This window comes from Dipodomys merriami, unplaced genomic scaffold (assembly GCF_024711535.1).
Source record: "Dipodomys merriami isolate MVZ:Mamm:240054 unplaced genomic scaffold, mDipMer1.0.p SCAF_85, whole genome shotgun sequence".
Lineage (NCBI taxonomy): Eukaryota > Metazoa > Chordata > Mammalia > Rodentia > Heteromyidae > Dipodomys > Dipodomys merriami.
The window spans coordinates 2517021-2535086 of NW_027206457.1; the positions used below are offsets into that span (position 1 = coordinate 2517021).

General features: G+C 41.7%; 1 protein-coding gene across 2 annotated transcripts; it reads right to left on the minus strand.

Annotated features, from left to right (window-relative positions):
• Positions 1 to 261: 261 nt before the first annotated feature.
• On the minus strand, positions 262 to 17581 carry Cnep1r1 (CTD nuclear envelope phosphatase 1 regulatory subunit 1). 2 transcript variants are annotated; one of them, XM_070011877.1, is made up of 6 exons: positions 17457 to 17581; positions 16288 to 16359; positions 11950 to 12023; positions 7103 to 7212; positions 6562 to 6611; positions 262 to 1135 (listed from the first exon to the last, which is right to left on the minus strand). In XM_070011877.1, exons 1-5 carry the CDS (start codon positions 17479 to 17481, stop codon positions 6566 to 6568), a joined length of 327 nt encoding a protein of 108 aa, XP_069867978.1. In that variant the 5' UTR covers positions 17482 to 17581; the 3' UTR covers positions 262 to 1135; positions 6562 to 6565. The 2 variants fall into 2 exon arrangements, with proteins under 2 accessions (XP_069867978.1, XP_069867977.1); XM_070011876.1 differs by having other exon boundaries at positions 6562 to 6616.
• Positions 17582 to 18066: the final 485 nt, after the last annotated feature.

The following is an 18066-nucleotide window of genomic DNA, read 5'->3' on the forward strand; positions in this document are numbered from 1 at the left end:
TACCCCAAGACGAAACTTAAAACAGCACCTCAGTCACAGCTTTCAATCTTTCAGCGAGGTTGCTCAATGAGACAACTAAATGTGACTTCAGTATACTTGGTTCAAAAGATAAATTTCCTCAAGGATGAATTAATTAAAATGTTGCATTGATCTTATTTCCTCTATTGCATGTAAAGTAAAATGTCTCATTTGGAATAAGCATCTATCAAGAATTTTTAATTTTGTTATATATGACATAAACCAAAGAAAAAGTCCAATCACTAGTTATATATAAAGTATTTATTTTTATGCACATATTTACCTACAAAATTTACAGAAAATAAAACAGCAGAATTTGTAGAATGCCCTCTTCAGACTTCTTAGGAGCAGAGGGTTTTATTGCTGCAGTTCAAAAAATAAAACTTTACACAAGTGAAAGTCAAGATGAACAAAATCTTAAAAAAAATATATAGTTAGCACTAAATAAAACAATGAACTGAAAATAATCACAGAGCTGCTGTAGTTAAGAATCTGGTTTAACAAAAATTCTCAAAACATCTGTAATTTCTTACAACATAATGGAGATGAGTTTTCCTCAGTCTAAGCAGAATCTGTTGTTTTTCCTGCAGTACAATTAAGAGAAGAAAGAATGAAAGGCACACATAACAGCCAGTGTTAGAGAGCTGTGAGGATGGCAAGCAGATGTTCCTGAAATACTGGTGCAGGGGAATAAGGTCCACACATCTTCCTCTTTGTTTAATGTTGGCATTGATTTGCTATTTACAGTAGTTTGCAAAAATACATTATAAAAACTGAGTGAGGTTCGGCTTCTAAGTTTAACTTAGTAACATAGATGCATACTTCATCTGCAAAACTCTTTGCAGGAACTGAAGTACTAAAGTGACACTAATACTGAACACAGGTAATCAAAGGTACCGAAGCACCAACAACTTGAGTCATCATCAAGACAATCTTGGGAAATATTGCACACTTCTTGTCTGTTGTTGCTATAACCTTCACGTATCCAACTGCAAAAGGAATCCTTATGGCTTTTTGCGGTATCACTTATTTGAAGAGAGACTGTTTTAGGTCCCATAACAATGAGTGCAGATTGTCATTGAACGTGAGGCCTAGGTTTCAAAATTAGTTTTCCTGTCTGTAAAAGAAAAAAATTCAACATACAGTTCTATTAGAAATATTTCCATTTTATTTATAAACTTTATAGAGCATTTATTTATACGGAGTCAGAGTATTTCTCCATATTTAGGCAACATTCAACAATCATTAGGTATGTTTTTAAAGCTCCCGTTATGTGGACTGAATGAATTCCTTACCACTTCAGCAGAAACACACAACTGGGGAAGTAGCTTGGTAGAAAAATACATATTTAGCAGGCACAAGGCTCTGAGTTCAACCCCTAGCATCAAAAACAAAACAAAACCAACAGGCACACATATATCTTCAATTCCTTGCTTGCTTGTTAGCTAGAAATCAAACATTTTATACACTGGATAAAATTCTTAACTTGTACAGATTTATGTTCCTTACTACATGAAATCTCAAAGACAAAAAACCATATATTTGGGGGTTGGGGGAAGGGTGGGTGAGAGATGGGAAGGGATGGGAAGGGGAAACAAAGGAGGAGGCAACAATGCTTGATAAGAAATGTACTCATTACCTTGCCCATGTAATTGTAACCCCTCAGTACGTTATTTTCACAATTAAAAATATATATATATATTTGGGCAAAACGTTTCTTCTTTTCTTTATTTTTATTTTTGGGTCCAGTCGTGGGGCCTGAACTCTGGGCCTGGGCGCTGTCCCTCAGCTCTTCAGCTCAAGGCTAGCGCTCTACCACTTGAGCCACAGCACCACTTCCGGCTTCTTTTTGCTTATGTGATGCTGAGGAATCGAACCCAGGGCCTCATGCATGCAAGGCAAGCGCTCTACCACTGAGCCACCTTCCCAGCCCCACGTTTCTTCTTTTCAACATAAAAGAAGTTAACTTCTTAAAGTTAAAAAGTGAGCTAGGTGCAAGTGGCTCCTGTCCATAATCCTAGCTACCTCAGGAAGCTGAGATCTGGAGGATGACTGTTTGAGGGCAACCCAGGCAGAAAAGTTTGACAGATACTATCTGTAAATTAATCAAAAAGCACTCTGGCTCAAGTGGCAGAGTGCTATTCTAGCAACTATGATAGCTTTAGTTTAAATTCTAGTACTGCCACACAAAAAAAGTATACTAATGGTTGAAGACACACACTGCTGGTGTTCAGTATATATTGGTAATTCTGTGTTAAGCAGAGCCATCTTTAAAATAAATAATAGTTAAATGCATACCCTAAAACCAAACAAATTACTTTATCTGGAAGAAAGGGGATTTAGGTGCAATGTAGTACACAGAAATAGTGTAATCATTAAGCGTTTTCTTTTTTTGTTGTTGTTGGTCATGGGGCTTGAACTCTGGGCCTGGGCCCTATCCCTGAGCTCTTTAACTCAAGGCAAGCACTCTACCAATTGAGCCATAGTGCTACTTCCGGTTTTCTGGTGGTTAATTAGAGATCAGAGTCAAGTATGGATAGTTTGGAAAATGGGGGGAGGTGTATGTTAAACAGGAATTAAATCAAAACAAATTAATTGTGTTAACATGCAATTAAACAAAATGGAGCATATCTAAGTCCTAATACTGGGTTATGGGAGCAAGTTCGAAAAATCTGTAGCATCTTCCTTTAATACAGTCAGTAAGAATATACAACAAGGTGGGTGCCGGTGGCTCATGTCAGTAATCCTAGCTACTCAGGAGGCTAAGATCTGAGGACTGATGTTCAAAGCTAGCCTGGGAAGAAAACTCTGTGAGACTCAACTCCAATTAACCACCAAAAAGAGCTGGAAGCAGAATTGTGGCGCAAGTGGTAGAGCGTTAGCCTTGATTAAAACAAAACAAAAAAGCTCAGGGACAGCTCCCAGGTCTGCCCCAGGATCACACACACACACACACACACACACACACACACACACACACACACGCGCTCTCTCTCTCTCTCTCTCTCTCTCTCTCTCTCTCTCTCTCTCTCTCTCTCTCTCTCTCGAGTTCAAGCCCCAGGATCAAACACACACACAATACAAATATGGTCAGTCATTATCTTTGGTTGATGAGATTTCAAGTAGTTTATTATCTTCAGCTCAAAAGTGTTATTTGGATTCTGGTTGCCTTTTGACTTTCACTTAAATTTTGGTTACTTAATTTCTGTTTAGTCATTGATATCTTGGTGGATTTCTGATACTTTTTCCACTGTTCTACTGAGCTATATTTTTTATTAGTTAGTCCTGGGGCTTGAACTCAGGGGCTGGCCACCGTCCCTGAGATACTCTACTACTTGAGCCACAGGCCACTTCCGGTTTTTTTCTGTTTATGTGGTACTGAGGAATCAAACCCAGGGCTTCATGCATGCAAGACAAGCATTCTACCACTAAGCTATATTCCCAGCCCACAGCTATAATTTGTATATAAGAAAATGCTCAAATCTTGGGTTGGGAGTGTAGCTTATTTATTAATTTTGTTCCTGGTCTTGAACTCTGGGCCTGGGCACTGTCCCTAAGCTCCTCCTGCTCAAGGCTAGCACTCTACCACTTGAGCTATAGCACCACTTCTAGCTTTTTCTGTGATTGATTAGAGATGAAGTCTCATGGACCTTCCTGTCCAAGCTGGCTTCAAACTGTTATCCTCAGATCTCTGCCTTCTGAGTAGCTAGGATAAGCCACCAACACTGGGTTAAATAGCTTAATTATAGTACACTTTCCTAGCATGTATAAGACTGAGTTTGATCAGCTTGCACATGGGTGTTCACATGTACACACAAATGTATAAACACAGTTCGGCCCAATTCCTGTATTACGTTCTGACAAACATTGCCACCACTCTGATTGAGTTCTCACTATTCAGCAAGACCCTCTGTGCTCCTCTGCAGCCATGGTTTCTACTTCTCACCAACTAAGAACATAACCACTTAGTGTGGCTTGTCTTTGAACCATACAATGTGTCTGAGTTTCCTTCATGTTACTCTCTTTCAGTAACTTGCCACTTTTTAATTTGGCTAAGTAGCATTCCACCTTATGAATATACTTTTGTGCTTTTAATTACTAAGCTATTACTGCAATCTCACCACAAAATGATTCAGTTACAATTAAGTTACCCTTCTATCTACCACAAATACAAAATACTGCTTCTCTCTCCAGAAGAATTTTTCTATGAGCATTTGTTTTTTTTGAGACAGAATCTCACTAAGTAGTTTATGTTGGCCTTGAATTCTGGATTACAGGCATGTACTAATACACCAGCTCATTGTTTGTTTTTTTTTTTGAGAAAGGGTCTTGCTAGAGGCTGAAAACTTACTATTCTTCTGCTTCAGCCTCTGGAGTATCGGGGGCTACCAGCATGTGCCACTGTTCCTGGCTCATAATTAAAACTTAAAAAAAAAAGTTTGTAGCTTAAGTTGAAGCTGAACTTTGCATCCTCCTGCCAAAGCCTCTTAGTACAAGAATCACAAGAGTATACCATCACACCAGGCATAATTACATCTATAGCTGGGCACCTGTAATCTTAGCTACTTAGGAGGCTAAGATCTGAGGATCATGGTTTAAGAAGTCAGCCCTGGCAAAAAACAAACAAAAACCTTTATAAGTGATAAAAAGAATAATTTTAAAAATGCTTCATAATGATACACCAATTTATATTCCCAACACAGCATTTTCTTTTCTTTGTCAGTCCTGGGGCTTGAATTCTGGGCCTGAGCACTGTCCCTCAGCTCTTCAGCTCAAGGTGAGCACTCTACCACTTGAGCCACAGCACCACTTCCGGTTTTCTGGTGGTTTACTGGAGATAAGAGTCTAATGGACTTTCCTGCCTGGGCTGGCTTTGAACAGTGATCTTCATATCTCAGCCTCCTGAGTAGCTAAGATTATAGGCATGAGCCACTGGTGCCCAGCAAGCATTTTCTAGCACTAGAGCTATCAACATATACTTGTAGCTTTTTTTTTTTTTCCTGGATCTGAGGCTTGAACTCATGGACTAGGCACTGTCAGAGCTGTTTTACTGCTGAAGGCTAGTACCCTACCACATGAGGCTCCACTTCCAGCTTTTTGTTGATTAATTGATATAAGAGTCTCATGGACTTTCCCCTCTGGGCTGGCTTCAAACAGCAATCCTCAGATCACAGCCTCCTGACTAGCTAGGATTACCAGCATGAGCCACCAGCACATGGTTATACCTATAACTTTTACCAATCAGATAAAGTAAATGGAAATTCATTGTTTTACTTTGCATTTCCTCAACTACAAATGAGTTTTCCAATGTATCTGCCTCACAGGTAGCTGGGCCCATAGACACGTGATATCTTGCCCAGCCATCTGTCCAGTCTTTTTATGTAAGCTTACTGGTCATTTGTATTTCTACTTTTGACATCTTTCTACTTCTGTATCTTTCTCCACCTTCTATTCTAGCACCTTCTTTGTGCTGATGAGGACTAAACCAGGCCTCCCACAGGCCGGCCTGAGGGGAGACCCGGGCTGGAGGAGAGGCCTGCATAAGGCTGAGAGGCCTATGCAGAGTGGAGGGGCCTGTCAAGATCAGAGAGGCCCACAGAGAGGTGGAGAGGTCTGGAAAGGCATAGAGGTGGGCTGAGGCGGGCGGAGAGGTGAAGAGGCTGGTGGAGAGGCAAGCGGGGAAGCTGAGAGGCCCGCAGAGAGCTGAAGCGCCTGCAGAGAGGCAAGACCTGTGGGATAGGAGGGAAAGGAGGGAAAAAGAAAAAGTAAAACTTGCCCCTTAGAGGTTGCAGCTGCTCCTAGTTCTGAGGTAGCCCAGGATAGGGCAGTTGCAGACTGACTAATAAAATCCTTTGTCACCTTTAACTGTACCTCTGTGGATTTTCTTGCTCTCAGAATTTTACACTACCACTGAACTACACCCTGACACCCAAGTCTTGTAAATCTAAAATGAGTGCCATTTTAAGAAGCATCATGAAAGCTGGGGGCCAGTGGCGCATACCTGTAATCCTAGCTGCTCAGGAAGCTGAGATCTGAGGATCGCCATTCAAAGCCAGCCCAGGCAGAAAAGTCTGTGAGACTCTTATCTATAATTAACCACCAGAAAACCAGAAGTGGTGCTGTGGCTCAAGTGGTAGGGTGCTCACCTTGAGCTTAAGAGCTCAGGGACAGCACCCAGGCCCAGTGTTCATGCTCCATGAACAACAACAAAAAAGCATCATGATTCTATGTCAGTAAGGAAGATTAAGTGGCCGACTTGGCCAATTTCATTGCATCATTATTGGGAGCATCACAACTGCAGAAGGTAAAATGTAAAAAAAAAAAAAAAGTGTCTGAATCAATTCTGTAAGTGACAGTCTATTAATTTCACAGTCTACAGTTTACTCTTCCTGTTTTTTTGAACTCATAACCTTCCCACCTCAGGCACTGGGAATGTCAGGATTACTAGAGTGTGCCACCATACCAAGTTCAAATGACTGCTTTAACTCAACATTTCAGTTCTTCCATGCAGTTTTACAGTTTTCCAATGAAAAAAGTACTTACATCATCACAAGACATATTGTACTCTGCCAAAACAGTTCGACATCGAGCAGCTATACTGAATGAATATGGTCAAAGGAAAATTCTGTCTCAAAAGCAAGCTTCTGTAACGGGCTGGTTATGAAATATACCCCAAAAGCTCTTACTGAGGCGTGGATCCCAGCTGGCAGTGATTAGCTCATGATCAATCCTCTGGCCAGTTCACTGCTAATAGGATATTACAAGGTAGGGCCTCACTTGGAGGCATGGGTCACCAGGGGCATGCCTTTGAAGGGTGTATCTTTTCCTCAGCTCCCTGCTGTCTCCTTTCATTTCTTGGCTGCCACAAAGTGAGCAGCTCTGCTCCTGCACACTTCCCTGACATGATATCTGCTTCACTATAGCCTAAAGCCATAGAGTCATCTGACCAACGACTGAAGCCTCCAGAATTTCAGTCACAATAATTCTTCCTTAAATTGCTTGTCTCAGATATTCTGTCACCAACGCAACATCTAACAATCACTCAGATTGCTGAGAACAGTGCTTTATCCATGGTTAAGGATACATTGATGGTGCAACTACTCTCTTGTGTATTCCAGCAAAGAACAAGCCTATTAGAGTGATACAGCTAATAGTAAAAAATGGGTGATTCCACAATGATGTGAAGAAGGACACCTGCAAAAGAAAAGGACGAAATGTAACAATGTTACATTCTTAGAACAATATGATTCCTATACCCACTTGCATAAATAGATGTAATATACAAGTTATCATTGAAGACTTAGCATAACCCTAGTTCTCTACTGCTATGCTATAAGAACATTTTAATTTCACCAATGGTTACTGTTTTCTTTCCTTTCTTTTTTTTTTAAAGCCACTCTATCACTAAGCCACATTCCCAGCCTCTTTTCTTCAATGTATGTTTTGTATCTTCTATATATCAAAACACTAACACTCTACTTCAAACACCTGAATCCGAACAATTTCAGTCCTCTAATCAAAAAAATCCTACCAAAAAAGTTATTAAATTCTGTGTTCAATGAATGAAGGTGAAGCTTCTAGTCTCAAGAAAAACACAAGTCAGATGTGATCTAGTTACCACCCTGCCCAACACTTCCGTTGGAGAGCTAGGCAACTTCAACCATGCATACCCCAGTCCCAAGTATAATTGCCACTTCCTGCCACACCCCTATGCACATACCTCCCACTCCTCCAAATCCTACATACAAATCCTCTGAGACTCAGCTTGGTAATGTATTACCCTCCTTCCTCAAAGCAACAAATGAATTGGTTTGAATCTACTAAGATCTTTACAGATGTGGGACACTCAAGCAGGGGGAAAAATGGTTAGAAGCTGTCTGTAAAGAACTAGAACTCAAGAGAAGAACAGGATTCCTTTGGCTCCGTATAATGAGATGATAATACAAAACCAGACAACATAAAATTCTCAAACTATAGAGAGGGACAAGAGACCAGGATTCACAACTGGAACAAGAGTGGGAGCCAAGCCACACAGTTGGGGAATAGAAACCTAAACCAAAGAGAAGACAAGTGCTTAGAGCACCTAAAAAAAGAATTCAAGTCTAGGAATGTAGCTTAGTGGTAGAGTGCTTGCCTAGTATGCATGAAGCCCTGGGTTCCATTCCTCTGTACCACATAAACAGAAAAAGCCAGAAGTGGTACTGTGGCTCAAGTGGTAGAGCACTAGCCTTGAACACAGGCTAGGGACAGAGGCTCAGGGACAGTGCCCAGACCCTGAGTTCAAGCCCCAGGACAAAAAAAAAAAAAAAAGAATTCAAGCTAGTAACTACATGGGAGCAACAGAATTAAGAGGTGCCATGTTTTAAGACACACTACCTATTTCAGAACAGAAAAAACAAAACAAAACCCACCCAAAACACCAGTAGGTGGTTCAGCAAAGTCATAAAAGAAATGAGACGCTGAAAACATCAGGAAAAGCTCCATAAAGATGGGATCCTGGGGGCTGGGAAGTTGGCTCAGTGGTAGATTGCTTGCCTTGAATGCCTGAGGCCCTGGGTTCGATTCCTCAGCACCACATAAGCAAAAAGAAAAAAGCCAAAAGTGCCACTGTGGCTCAAGTGGTAGAGTGCTAGCCTTGAGCTGAAGAGCTGAGGGACAGCACTCAGACCCAGAGTTCAGGCCCCACGACTGGACCCCCCCCCCAAAAAAAAAAGATGGGATCCTGAAGAAAGGGTAATTGGAGGAGCGTCTTCTTGGAACCTTTGAGAACATTTTCATTCCCACAGTTCAGCTCAGTGGTCTGCTCATTGTTAGCAGATGTTTTCATGCCCCATTCCTGGGATTTGAACTCAGGGTCTGGGTGCTATCCCTGAACTTTTTTTTGCTCAAGGCTGGTTCTCTATTACTTAAGGCTGGTTCTCTATTACTCCACTTCTGGCTTTCTGGTAGTTAGCTGGAGATAAGAATCACTGATTTTCCTGCCTGAGCTGGCTTCAAATGTGATCCTCAGATTTCAGCCTCCTGAGTAGCTAGGACTACAGGTATGAATGAACCTGTAATTTTTTTTTTTTAAGACAAGATCTTACTATGTAGTTTCCCAGGCTATTCTGACACTTTCTGTGCTCTTGAGTGAAGAGATTACGGACATGAACCATTGTACCCAGCTTTATGGTTTTATTTGAATTAGGTCAGTTGGTATTAACCTCCTTCCCTCCAGAGCAACCAACTGCATATCTAAACCCCAGGTATCCCCTGTGACCAAGTGTCTGCCACATTCCTACTCCCCCTAGTTTCTTCCAGCTAGCTACTAGTTTGTGTTTGTGTACCTTCTTGAGACACAATTGCTGGTTAACACTCCTGTCAGGTTTAGGATTATTAAATACTAAATTAAGAAGAGCCAACCCTCAGGCTAATAGCTACATTCTCACCTAATTTAGGAATTATATTAACTACATAGTTTTGAGCCTATTTCAAATTACATTTAATTCTGTGTTTTATTAAGATCTCAAGTAGCTGAAATCACCTTACATTTTTCCCAATTAGAAGTCAGATTCATTTCCCAAGACAGATTTTTCAATCTTCTTGGCAGGACTGCCTGAAGATGAGTACTCAGTGCAGCCTTCAGATCCCATTTTTGTAAGTGAGCACACAGGAGAGTTCCCTGTCAGCCACAAAACCCCTCTATTAACATGCATTTCCATCCTTGCCCACTCCGGTCCCTTCAGAGGACAATCAGAGGACACACTGTGAAGTGACCCCAGCCTGCTGGAAATGCCACCTAGACTTAACATTAGGTTCTTCTCTGTAACTTAAAGAGTAATAAGTAAAACTACACAAAATGTCTGCTTGGTTTAAAAAGGGGAAAGAGATAAAGACTTTTCAAAAATTGTAACATTGTTACTCAAATAAAACTGCATCAGAGGGAAAAAAGTTCACTGAAATTTTGGAGTCTCTTAACTCTAATTTAAAAAAAGTCCGAGTTTGAAATTAAGGCACAAGTTAGCAGAAGGGGGCAGAAATTAAGAGAATTTTTATTGGCTTTCATCAAAGAGTGCTTCAAGAAATAACATTATGAAATCAGTTATTGCATTTGGTGTAAGGATGTTCCTACACAGTGCCCAATGGGAGATCTCTTGGCATTTCCTATATTAAACTCCAGGCAGGAAATTTCTGAGATAAATGCTGAGAAAAAAAAAAAAAAAAAAAAACACCAAACACTCGACAGCTCAAAGATCTGTCTCCGATCTGTGTGCTCTCCTCACAGAAATGAAAAGCACAGAACTAACCTTGACTTCCTTCATTACGCTGACTCTGAGATTAATTTATACCTCAATTCTAGCAATTGTGGCAAGGCCCATGGCCTATATACTAGTGACTTGCTTTCCTTCCTGGTCTAATTTGTTTTTTATCACTCATATATTGTGATAGTCATATGTTTCTCTTAAAGTCATCTCAAATGTGAATGGCTTTTTGGAGTGAAAAGTATTAACAGAGATTATTCAAAGAAAATACCATACTTTTTGAAAGCTGGCATTAACAATGCTAAACAAAGTAGAATGAAGAGAATATTCATATGGAAAGAAAGAAAAATGAGAGATGTAAAAAATGTGAAATCTGCACAGAAATTAAGAGATAAATTGAGAAATATGTAATTGAAATAACACTTCTCAGTCCTTTTCTCTTAAAAAAAAGATACTTAATTCTTAAGAGCCAGATAAAAGACTTTCATAGGCAAATTAATCTAGGGAATATGTATGTGTATATATATACACACACACATATTCACACATATATACACACATGTATACATATGTGTGTAATTTCTTTTCTTTTTTTTCTTTTTTTTTTTTTTTGATGCCAGTCCAGGGGCTTGCACTCAGGGCCTGGTTGCTGTCCTTGGGCTTCTTTTTGCTCAAGGCTAACACTCTACCATATGAGCTCCACTTCTGGCTTTAAAAAAAAAAAAAAAAAAAAATATATATATATATATATATATATACACATAGGTCCCATGGTTTCCCTTATTTGCAATATCTAGTATAGGTATGAGTCAAGCGGAAAAGGTCAGATAATGTGATGTTAGGAAAATGAACCCTTAAATATGTATTTTAATGTTTTCGTTTCTTTCATGCATGTGTTTCTAACGCATTTATAAGATGATTTCTTTGTTGCTTTGTATGTCCCTCCCCCACAGTGTAACCCCCGCTTTCACTATATTTGATGTCAGTATAACATGTGGAGGAGATGGGGACAAACAAGTCGTTTAAGGATTCAGGTGGACCTGTTGCAACAATGAGAAGTGCAAAATGTCATGTCAAAACCAGCTTTACAATGTCGGTGTGGGGGGGGAGGGGGGTATGATTGGGTGGGGGGGAGGGGGGAGGCTGGGAAGGGAGGTGAAGGGTAAACAAAGGAGGAGGCTGCAATGCTTGGTAAGAAATGTATGCATTATCCTGCCCATGTAATTATAACCCCTCTGTACAGTATGTTCTCAAATAAAATAAAATAAAATTAAAAAAATATATATATATATACATATACTATATAGTTATTATAAAGGTGAAGTACAAAGGGATCAGAGTTATTTAACTCAGGTAAGGAGTACTTTTTTTGTTTTCGACAATGTCACCCCTTCCCTTGCTCTCTCCCAGTTTTCACTTCCAGTATTTGTGTGTTTAACTGGAGATAACAATCTCATGGACTTTTCTTGCCTGGGCTGGCTAACAACTGGGATCCTCACATCTCAGCCTCCTGAGTAGGTAGGATTATGGGCATGAGCCACCAGTACCTGCAAGGGCCTATATTTAATGTAAAGAGTTAATATCATTAGTAGTAGTTACAGGAAGCCTTGCATGATTTTTAAATTAACAAAGCACCACTACATCCATTATCTCATTTAATCTACTCAAGATTTTAAAACAAAATTTCTACCTTTTGTGTTTCAGGATCTATTAGCCAGTTCCAGGCACCAGTAGCTGTACAGACAGATACCACTATAAGCAGCACTGATGAAAGATAAACACGAAGTTAGTTAGTGAGCAAACATACCCTCATATTTCATAACCACCACCAGCTCCTAACAAACTAGGGGCAGCCACCTGGCATGTGGCCTTGAAGAATTCTCTTAACACTGTAAACTTTTGTAATTGGGGTACCCTACCTTTCGTTACTTAGTTAGAACTTATGAGAATGAAGATTAATGAAATTAAAAGAAACCAGATGGTGAAACTTTGATAAGACTCTGTTATATAATTGTGTTATGTTTTGAGCTGATTTTTGCAATCTTGCAAACTAAAACTAAAAAAATTTTTTTTAATTCATTTTTCAAGTGTATACAAACCAAACAAAGACTCCTTTTTTAATGTACTGGGATTCTAACTAAGGACTTTGCCATGCAGACAAATGCCTGCTGTGGAATTAAACAAAGGTCGCTGTTAGAAGTGTGGGGTCAGTGGAGCAGACCAATCACTATCAGATTTTCTTTTACAACCTAAACAAAAGTCAGGACAGAAATCAGGGCTTGTAGAACTTAGAAAAATTTATCCCACCACATTAAGCTAGAATTATTTTAGAAATTCTAAACAGATCATAATAAAACTGAAGAATAACATTAGAGAATAGTAACAGAGCCCCACAATGTAGTTAATATTCTGAGATGAGGATAGCTGCTCATCTTTCAGTGAAGATGAACTAGTTTTCAAATGTGGAGATTAAGTTTAAAAAAAGCAACAGATATAGGAAACCTTAGCCATTTAAAGTTCCTAGTGACACAGATAAACTGGAAAAAATTCATTTTAGGTATTTAACAGAAGAATTAAAATATCAAAATTGTGTTTTGAACTATGAACACACTAAACTCAATTTATTGTAATCTGTATTTCTAGAATGAAGTATACAAGACTACATAGGCAAAATTTGTGGTGGTGGGATTTGAATTCTGGGCCTCAAGTTTGCTGGTTGGTATTCTAAAACTTGAGCCATTCTTTCAGTTCTTCTTGTTGCTTACTGTGGAGTTGATGTCTAGTGAATTTTTCTGCCAAGGCTGGCTTCAAACCACAATCCTCCAGATCTCAGCCTCCTGAGTAGCTAGCATTACTGCCACTGGTACTTTTATTTTTAAAAAATAAAGTAAAAATGAAAACACTAGAGAAGACTCATCTATGTGCTTTTATTTGATTACTACATTAAACAAGCTGTCTCTTATCTGCAGCACTGAGACATGAGTCAGGAAAAGTGTGCTCTTGACCTTTCACTTTACAAGCTAGGGAAGCATGGAATACATTTTGAAAGACTTTCAAGGAACTGTAAAACCAGATAAATCAGAGAATAAGAAAAATCACAACTTATAAATCTGGCTGATCAAGATTCTCACAGTATATGATTACAATTCACAAATTACACAGAAAAAAATCCTGACCTCGGGGGAAAAAAATCTCTTATTTTTGCTCTGGCAAAGCAAGTTACACTTTAAATAAAGTACATTATCATGGTAGGGATGCAGTTCAGTAGTAGATCACTTCATCTCATGCACTAGACACTGGGTTTGACCAAAGGTATAGTCTAAAGGTATGTCCAAAGGTATAGTTTCAAGGTATGTGCTATTTTACTTGTGTGTGTATGTGCGTGCGCCGGGCCTGGGATTTGAACTTGGGGCCTGAGCATTGTCCCTGAGCTTCTTTTGTTCAAGCTTCTTTTTGTTTGAGCCAGAGCTTTACTTTGAGCTTTTTTGGTAATTTACTGGAGGTTAGACTCTCATGGGCTTTTCTGTCTTGGCTGGCTTTGACCTAGGATCCTTAGATATCTGCCTCCAGAGTAGCTAGGATTATAAGTGTGAGTCACCAAGGCTGGCTTTACTTCCTCCTAATTAAATTGAATTTAGCAAACATTCAAGATATTAAGACTTGGGGCTGGGAAGGTGGCTCAGTGGTAGAGTGCTTGCCTTGCATGCATGAGGCCCTGGGTTCGATTCCTCAGCACCACATAAGCAGAAAAAGCCGGAAGTGGCGCTGTGGCTCAAGTGGTAGAGTGCTAGCCTTGAGCTGAAGAGCTGAGGGACAGTGCCTAGGCCCAGAGTTCAGGCCCCATAACCAGCAAAAAAAAAAAAAAAAGACATTAAGACTTGTCCAAAGCAACACATGATGGCATGCTACCAGAGCTTACTGAAGAGGGTTGACAGGAAGAGTTTGAGCCCAGGTATTGAAGGCTACACTGAACAAAAGTGAGACCCAATATCAAAACAGAAGAATACTTTATCACTTGTATATTTGTCCACATTTCTTAAACAGTATCTTTCCATGGGACAGTAATTACAACTCATTCAAATCATACTTTGTAAAACTTTAAATATTTACAAAAAGATAGGAATAACATACATTCCTTTTCTGAGTCAGGCGCCAAAGCAACACCAGTAGGTTATATTATAAAAATCAACTAGATTGACTGTGGTTCATACCTGTAATCCTACTTACTCAGGAGGTTGAGATCTGAGGATTGCAGTTCAAAGCCAGCCCAGGCAGGAAAGTCCATGAGACTCTTACCTCCAATTAACCACCAGAAAACCAGAAGTGGCACTGTGGCTCAAGTGGTAGAGCGCTAGCTTTAAACTGAAGAGTGCAGGGACAGTACTCAGGCCCAGAGTTCAAGCCCCACGACCAACCAAAAAAAAAAAAAAAAAAAAAAAGAAAGAAAAATCAAAAAAAGAGCTGAGATTATGGGCTGGGAAGGTGGCTTAGTGGTAGAGTGCTTACCTGGGCTCAAAGCCCTAGGCTCGATTCTTCAGTACCACATAAACAGAAAAAGCCTCAAGTGGTACAGTGGCACAAGTGGTAGAGTGTTGACCTTGAGCAAAAGAAGCTCAGATACAGTGCCCAGGCCCTGAGTTCAAGGCCCAGGACTGGCCAAAAAAGTGAACTAGAGATATATGGGAAGCTGAGATCAGAAGAATCATTGGTCCAGGTCAGTCTGGGCAAAAAAGTTTGAGACCCTATCTTGATCAAAAACAAATGCTCAGTGTGATGTTGTCATCCCAATGATAGAAAATATAAATAGAAGGATCATACTCTAGCCAGCCCAGCAAAAAGCAAGACCCAACATAAAAAATAAGTAGAATGAAAAAAGGTTGAAGGTAGGGCTGATGTGGTATAGAGTGCCTGCTTTGCCTAGCCCTGAGATCAAACTTCAGTACCACCAAAACAGACACAGACAGACAGACAGACAGACAGACAGACAGACAGACAGACAGAGACACTGACATGCACACACACTAACCAACCTAATTAAAAGTGCAATAAGGGAAACATTAAAATTTTGCAAGCATACATTAAATATGAATTTTTGGGGGGTACAGAATGCAAGGCATCACAAATGCTAAGCACATACTCTCCCAGCCACACATCCCCAGTCAAAATGTCTTGCTTTTGTGTCTATGTGTGTGTGTGCCAGTCCTGGAGCTCGAACTGAGGCCATGGGCGCTGTCCCTGAGCTTTTTGTTCAAGACTAGATCTCCATCACTTGTGTCACAGTTCCACTTCTGACTTTTGGGGTAGTTAATTGGGGATAAGTGTCTCACAAACTTTCCTGTCTGGGCTGGCTTTGAGCCATGAGCCTCAGATTTCAGTCTCCTGAGTAGTTAGGATTACAGGCATGAGCCCCTGGCACCTGGCTCAAAAAACTAAAAACAGAAAAACAGAAAAACACAATTACTTCAAAAGGTTGTACACAAATAGTAAAACCACTAAACAGGCCTCTGAAATTTTCACTGTGTGTTACTAAAGTTACAATATTTAATGAAAAGTTAAAGTATATGTTTTCGTAGAAAAATGTAAAATGCAACCACATAGAATAGTTGGTTCTTTTAGGGTAACCAGTTTACATAACCTTGTCATAGACCTATCTTTGTAATGCATTGTTTACAGTGGGTTTTTTTTTGGGGGGGGGGAGTTTGGTCGTGGGGTCTGAACTCTGGGCCTGCGAGCTGACCCTCAGCTCCTCAGCTCAAGGTGAGCGCTTTACCACTTGAGTCACAGAGCCACTTCCAGCTTTTTCTGTTTAAGTGGTGCTGAGGAATTGAACCCAGGGACTGATGCATGCAAGGCAAGCACTCTACTACTGAGCCACCTTCTCAGCCCCTTGTTTACAATGTTCAAGTAAGTTTTAAAACTGTCTGAATAAAGAGGACCCTTATGGTTTAATAAAGCAAGCACTGACTCAGTCCTATCTGGGAATAAAATGATCAAGTATCACCTTATCTTAAAATATATGGCAACTTACTTCTCCAACGTCCTGTGGCAGGCTGCAAGCAGTGAATATATTCAGTAAGCCTTCTCTCGAAAGCCTTGAGGTCTAGGAAGAAATGTTTCAGTTCTCTGATTAGCCAAGCTTACTAGTTTGAACCTACTAAGAAGACATTTTACATGGTTAACTGATTCAGGTCTTATCCACCAAATAACACCTAAGAAAGTTTCAAAATATTAAAAAATTATCTTAAAAAGTAGTTGTACAAAGGGGGCTTCAATTCCACAAGTCAGTTCGTGAGTACGGTGCCCTTTCCGTACTTCCCCCCCCCCCCCTCGCATTTCTCCCGACCCCACCCATCTCCTCTAGTTTCCAAGTTCCACTTCACCAATGCACTTTGCACATTACCTCTCTCGGTCGTCTGCCCCGGCCTCCCAGCCTCCCCCTCCTCCTGACACAAGTTTGTTTACGAGGACAGTTTTAAGCACATTGGTGAAAACACGACTCCCGATTTCGCACACAGGACACTGGGCGGATTTTACTTTGCGAAGCTTCCAAACAAGCCGTGAAGAGCTGGGATCGATCTGAGGCGTCGGGGAGAGGGGAGAGCTTGCAAATAAAAGGACCCAGACCAGGCTCGAGCTCCTCCTATTCTGCGGAAACGGAGAACTTTCTCCCAGTACCCCACCGCGGTCAGAGATCGTGGTCACCCGGCGCGGGCATCCGTGCTGGGTTAACGGCAAAGCCGCCGGGTTTCCTAGACCTCAGGCTACTGGGGACGGGGTGCGGGGCAGACACCGTCCGTTCCCCCTCCCCAGGCTGGCAGGTGATCCCCGCGGTGCCCACGGCCTGCGCCAAGGCGGGGTGTCCAAGCGCTCCCTCCGACTAGAGATGGGGTGGAACTGCACCCGGGCGCTCTTGCTGACGGCGGCAGGCACTGGAGAAGCCCGGAACACCTCGGGCCGCCGACCCCGGGGGTTGTCAGAGGAAGGAAGCGCGCTCACGTACGCCCACTGAGGAGCGAAGGACGAACGCGGAGCCCCCGGAGGGGCGCGCGGGCCGGGCCGGGGAGCGGAGGTGCGGCCGCCGGCGTCCGGGCCCGTCCCCTCCTCCCCGCCCTCCGCCGCCTCCCCGGCCCGGGCCGGCGTCCCGGCGGGGCCGGCTTCCGAGGGGTCCCCAGTGTGGCCCCTGGCGACGCGCCCTACCTTCCGCCTGCTCCAGCGAGTTCATGTCGGGCGGCAGCTCCGGTCACCGCCCCGGCGCCGTCCGCATCGCAGCCCGCGGCCCCCACCTGGCCTGTAGCGCCAACTCCCTCCGCCAACCGCTTCCCTCGGTCCCGTCCCTCTTTCCCGCCCCTTTCTTAAACATGCTGCTTTCATTGGACATCTGTACCGGACCAACTAACTAAGGTTGGTTTCTATTGGCTAATTTCTGCACGAACAAAAACTCAGCGATGGACGGCCAGCCGGAGGGGCCAAGAATTGCCCGAGGCCGCGCTAACGTAACGCTGGCGTCGCCTCCTGTCCCGGGGAGGAACTGCAGTCCGCCCAAACCTAGTTGGTTTGTGTCGGTATTCTTCAGAGTTCCCTCCTTGGTTCTTTCATTCCTTACATAGTGATGGAGCGCCTACTAACTTTCAGGCAGTGTTCTGGACACGGATGAGGGATACAGATATTAACAAAGCTGGCCTTGTTCTCAACGAGGTCAAGGTGGAAATAAAATACTGACAGAACTAACTAGAACCCCGAATAACGAATTTCCTTAATTATGGTACTTCTTTCCTAGATACTCAAGCCCTTAATTAAGCAAGCCTTC

Bases quoted from the DNA above. Each gene is read 5' to 3' on its own strand.
- Cnep1r1 (XM_070011876.1), bottom strand. From the start codon at position 17,481: ATGAACTCGCTGGAGCAGGCGGAAG. The intron at 16,360-17,456 runs GTAGGGCGCGTC...ATTTCTTCCTAG, and splicing joins CTCGCTGGAGCAGGCGGAAG to ACCTCAAGGCTTTCGAGAGA. The intron at 6,617-7,102 runs GTATCCTTAACC...ATATTCATTCAG, and splicing joins AGAGTAGTTGCACCATCAAT to TATAGCTGCTCGATGTCGAA.